This window comes from Nicotiana attenuata, unplaced genomic scaffold, assembly GCF_001879085.1.
Source record: "Nicotiana attenuata strain UT unplaced genomic scaffold, NIATTr2, whole genome shotgun sequence".
Classification (NCBI taxonomy): Eukaryota; Viridiplantae; Streptophyta; class Magnoliopsida; order Solanales; family Solanaceae; genus Nicotiana; species Nicotiana attenuata.
The window spans coordinates 514216-520090 of record NW_017670498.1 but is presented as its reverse complement, the minus strand read 5'-3'; the positions used below and the strand labels follow the sequence as shown (position 1 = coordinate 520090).

At 31.5% G+C, this 5875-nt stretch overlaps 1 protein-coding gene across 1 annotated transcript; it reads left to right on the top strand.

The window, feature by feature from the left end:
- The first annotated feature begins 1885 nt into the window (after positions 1-1885).
- On the top strand, positions 1886-3462 carry LOC109240237 (NAC domain-containing protein 83-like). The gene is made up of 3 exons (XM_019406868.1): positions 1886-2159; positions 2594-2880; positions 2982-3462. Exons 1-3 carry the CDS (start codon positions 1979-1981, stop codon positions 3249-3251), a joined length of 738 nt encoding a protein of 245 aa, XP_019262413.1. The 5' UTR covers positions 1886-1978; the 3' UTR covers positions 3252-3462.
- The last annotated feature ends 2413 nt before the right edge of the window (positions 3463-5875 follow it).

Sequence of the window (5875 nt, the reverse complement as noted above, 5' to 3'; positions counted from 1 at the left end):
ATATATATATAAAATTTAATTTAACAGTATTAATTAAATTTGTATCACTCCTTGGATTGGATCGAATTGAATTTTCGGGGAAACCCTATATTATTTTAGTAATTCCTTATCTTTTTTACATAGCGTATATATAGTGTGATTATATGTCTATTTCCTTACTATTTTAGAAAGATAACTGTGAGTGTCCATCACAATTCTTTTTTAATAGAAAAATAAAAATGAAGAAAAAATGAAAGATGTATACATCTATAAACGTGAAAATAGAGATAGGGGGCTAAGCATGCACTATTGATGGTTTACTTTGCTGCTTTTGATTTCTTTATAAGTTTTGAGAAAAAAACAACGCATTTGTTTACATGGGTTATGACTCGATTGTGTCCAAAATGCAGTCACAATAAAGTAAACCTTACCACGTCCTAAATACACGAGGGCATGAAACTTTATCGGGCTCGTGCATCTCTTTTACTTTTCTAATAATAATAACTTATATATGTTGGATTAATTAGTAGTCAATTCAAGAGCAAAATGTCAAACGTTGCAAGTGAACCAGTCGTTGCTTTTATGACTCTTTAGTTTCTTCACTTGCTTTTGAAATATAAAGTTAGAAAAGATTAATCTTTGTTATTGTTCTCAACAAACAATTTCTACGCATGATCATTTTTATTTATTCCTTTTTTAACCTAATTTTATTTATATTATGGGAGTGACATCTTGGTTTTTTGTCGAGTTTTTTTAAATGTTAGGTAGGAAACGACTTCCAAACGCTTTAACTAGACAGTCTATAGATAATCTACTATAACGTAAAAAGAATGGAATGATTGAACAAGAATTTAACGGCTTTTTTTCTTTTTTCTGTACACCTTTAAATTTTTAATTTTATACACTTTTAAAGCAAAAATAGAAGTTTTACCAATGAATTAAAGCTCAATCCACAAGAGTTAAATGAATAAATAAATCTATTTTAATTGCCTAACTAGCATCTAGTTCCCAATAAAAGAAGAAATAAAAGCATAATCTGAAGCTAGTGTATTTCATGTGTAGGGATTCTATTCCCCTTATTTGGTATAGGAACTTCCTCTTGTTTCTCCGCTTTTAATACAAGCTACTAGTATTACATTGTGTGCGGCGACTAAAGAATCTTCCATGCAAAGTTTTTGCTTCTCTTTGAAGTTTTAAGGTAGACATAAAAGATTTACTCATGCAAAAGTTACCCAATTTTCAGAAAGGAAAAGAGAAAGCAAAAAAGAGATAGCATAATATACCATGTTACACTATTTCATCTTATTTTAACATGTTGTAACTAGTAATCTTGCCATATTATTTTTCATACTACTAATATCATTTTTAATGAGTAATATATATCTCTAATTATCTTTTAAATTAAAAAAAAAAAAAAAGGCAGCTCGGTGCACTAAGTTCCTGCTATGCGCGGGGTCCGGGGAAGAGCCGGGCCATTGTACGCAGACTTATAATGCATTTCTGCAAGAGGCTGTTTCCACTGCTTGAACCTATGACCTCCTAGTCACATGACAACAACTATATCAGTTACGCCAAGGCTCCTCTTCTATTTTTTTTATAATTTATAATATTGATTTTTGATATTATCAGTGTATACATATTATACTGTTTGAATATAGAAGGAATATTAAAGGAAATTGGGAGCTTAGTTGGTGTTGATATATGTGCTGCATGAACTTCAATTAGAAGTATTCGCAAGGAATCGTAAGGATTAAGAGTTCAAACTTCACTTACTTTTAATTTAAAAAGAAAAGATACTTTTGTCTCATGATCAGAAAGGGTCCCACTCCTCATAAGATAAAATTAAATCCCTTTCATTTGGGTCTTACTATAAATAGTCAATATTACTGCTACTTCTAGTCACTACTCTTCCTTCCTTATTTCTCTCTGGCATTCATTAATTTCCATTTCAAAGCTTGAGAGATATATATAGTGTTTAAATTAAGTAGAAGATAAATTTATGGACAAGTTCAACTTCGTAAAAGATGGGGCCATAAAATTGCCTCCAGGTTTTCGATTTCAGCCAACAGAAGAAGAGATTGTGTTTCAATACTTGATTCGCAAAACATTTTCTTGCCCCTTACCTGCTTCTATCATTCCTGAAATCAATATTTGCAAGCACGACCCCTGGGATTTGCCTGGTAATTAACTTCCCTCCCTTTTTCCTTACTTTCTTCATTTTGCTTTTTTCGAAAATTCTTTATGGTGATTGTTAATATTTACATAAGAAAATTAAATTAACTTGGTACATAGTTTGAAAGAAATTGTCCATTAGGTTGGATACTTCATTTTACCAATTAAATTCAAAACTTGCTAACGTGCATGCATAATGATATATAGTTTGCTTATAATCTTATATTATTACTAATTTGATAGAAGAAGTACTAGAAAATATGGGTAAGAAAACATCTTGATGAGTATAAAAGAGTTTTATTCCTAAACTTAATTTTCAAGAATAGTTTAGGGTAAAAAATTCCATCACATACTGTATGATATATATATATATATATATATGCATGAGTTGAATAAGCAGAAAGATGTAAATTAATTAACTGACTTTAATTTGATGATACAGGTGATATAGAGCAAGATAGATATTTCTTCAGCAACAAGGAAGCTAAATATAGGAATGGTAATCGCTCCAACAGGGCAACTTTAGGTGGCTATTGGAAACCAACTGGTTTAGACAAACAAATTACATGCTCAAAAAGAAAGCCAATTCTTGGGATGAAGAAAACTCTGGTTTTCTACAAAGGAAAGAGTTCTCATGCTTCTAGAACTGATTGGATTATGCATGAATATCGCCTTGTTCTCCCCAAAAATCAACCCTTCAATTTCCACCATTTCAAGAAATCCTCTCAGGTAATTATATGATGCACCATCCATTTAAAAGTTAAAAGACTATTAATATTATATGTCAAAAGTTTTGCTTGAATTTAATATCATTTTCTTTACAATTGCAGAGTTCTATGGTTCAAATTGGAAATTGGGTACTTTGTCATATATTCATGAAAAAGAGAAATGGAAAATGTGATAAAAAAGAATACAAGGCTGATCATCAACATGTCCAAATACCAAAACAAACATTGTATTATGATTTTATGAGAGAAGATTTGAGTGATAGGGCAATTTCCTCTTGCTCTTCTTCTTTGAGTAATGATGATTCAAGTGAGGTTTCTTCAAATCCAAGTGGTCTAGTAGAGCATGAAGAAGCTAGCAATCGAGCTCTTTGATGTACTTTCATTTTCTGATTGATGCAATAATATTTTGTTCTTTTTCCCTTTTTAACACGGGAAATTAACCGTGTTCCTAGTTACGTACTCTTCACGTGACTCAAACCTGTAACGTGCCAGTTGATGGTAGAGTTATTTTATTTTCTATCGTAGAAATATTCAACATTGACAAATGGTTATTTATCCACATGCTTAATTAAGAGTTAGTATATCTTTTGATGTTGTATATTGCCAGCTTTAGCATGTCTTTAATCATTTAGAATAGTTAAAAGTTAAACTCGTTCGTAACGCTAACATATACCGTAAAAAATACACGTACACATGGTGCTAGAGTTTATTTTTAATTATCAGAAAATGATAATCCACTTTGTCGCTTGCTCTCAAAATTTAATTAAGCAATGAAATCCTTCTGAATACAGAACAAATGAAGCCTCCGAAATTAAGATATTAAGAAATAAGATGGAAATTATAAGGAATGGCTCAAGTCAACGGAGAACTCTATGTAGTATAAATTTTTGGAAATAATTAAAGATATCATACCCCTAGAGTATAATTTTATTCATACCATTGCTGTTAGCAAATTCTCTCAAATTTACATGTCTTTGACCTTAATAGATCTCCAACAAGAAGTATAATTCATGGTAATTTTGAGCAAAAGTAAAAAATAGATGAGTAAATTTAGACATTTAAAAAAAAAATTGGCACGTCCAATTCCCTTGGTCCACCTATGAGCTCTGTTAAAGCCCAGGGCAAATAAAGACGATTTGGAACTACAATGATGTAGAGAAAATTACACGACACGTCAAGCATTTACATTGTATTTATTATTTGTCGTTATACTTTCAATAAATTTACCATTCGTAGCTATATTTAATATTTATAGCAAATTCATGAAAGAAGAAATTAATTATTTTGAACTGAAACAAGAGGGCAACAAGTTCTCATAGCTTAGTTAGTTAGAGTGCCAGCTTAATTAGCAGAGGTCTCGAGTTTGACTCTCAACGAGAGCATTTTATTTTTCAATATTTCTGTATTTTACCTTAGTTGTATTCGTTGCGCGACCGAATACAGTCGATACAAGTTGTATCCTTTGTATACACCCTTGTATTATGAATACTAAGCTCTAAACTATAGTGCTTTATGAAAATTATAACGGGGTAAATATTAAGATATTTCGATTCGTAGACGAGTAATATGGACCTTTTTCCAAAAATTTAATTACCAAATTCTTACGGCAATTTTACCAAGTAGTTAAATCATTTGCATAATTCAATAATTTCCGGAAGTAGGATTAGAAAAAATCGTCCTTCCAATTTCCATATGTACATACTGAATGATGACAGAACTCGGAGGGGTAGTAAGAGGAAAAGCTAATGAGAAAAAAAGCATTAAAGCAGATAAGTCAACTAATTCAATGCAAAAAATAATTAAAAAGGAATTGTTTTTCCCATGAGAAAAAGTGAACCGAAGAATCCAACTTTTCGACATAATTTTCTAGCTATAAGAAGCTGCGCTGTGTACGAATGAAAGAGCTTTTGGAATCAAAAGGCTGTAACATTTTGTACTTTTTCTGCTGAAATTTTGATAAATATCAAAGGAGAGGTTGGGGAAGAAGCAAGCAAGGTATATACTCTTTCTTTTACTGTTTTTTTTGTTTTGTTTTTGTGCTAGATATATTCTTTCTTTTTCATTTTTCTCTACGTTAGCAGTGATAGCAGCAAAATATTATACGAACTAAAGCACATTTGCACATGCGCCCAATTTCTACTTTCTTTTGGCGGAAAAGTCCTTTGAAAAATGAAAAGTTTTCCCCATGAAATACAATGTAAAGCCGCAAGGTTTTTCTCTTTTCCCTTTTGGTTAAATTTCAATAATGTGAGAGTAAGGCTGTCCAACGGGAGGGTAGTGGGTTCTTAAGGGTTAAGAGTACGGAAAAGGTTATGAGACAGGAGGGGGTTCCTTAGGGTGCTTTTGTTAAGGGAATTAGAGCGTACGGAGTTAGGGTACTTTTACTGGTTTCCTATCAGTACCCCTACCGGTCATAATAAGGATACGGTACTTAAGAGTGCGGTATGGTACTTAGGGATAATTTAAAATTAAATTTTTTAAAAAATTATATTCAAATACACTTTAATGGATGAAAAAAATTAATACTTTTATTTCAATACTTATAAAATAAAATAACATATTTTTTTTTACAATGTACGAAAATTTTCAATAATTTCTATTGGTTCTACGCTTGAAAGTGATATCAATTGTTCTTTTGCATCCCCGCTATCTTCAGTAGATAGTATTTAACTATAGGCATCATCGCCTTCTTGAATATTTCTGGAAGGCCAAAGTTTCTTCTCTTCTAATATTTCAGCAAGTCTTCATTTCCTTCATCATCACAAATATTGTTTCTAACAGTTGTTCTAGGAAAACCTTGAAAAGCAGGATTATACGTTTCTTGTATGTAACGCCTAAACTCGGACTAGTTCAGATTTGTTTCAAAACGAGGGCTCCCCTCCATAACATTATTGTCAGGACCCAAAATTCGCTAGTCGTGATGGCACATAACCCAACCCGCTAGGTAAGCCAACTAATAACTAACCAATTTCAATAATATTAATAAGACAATTAAA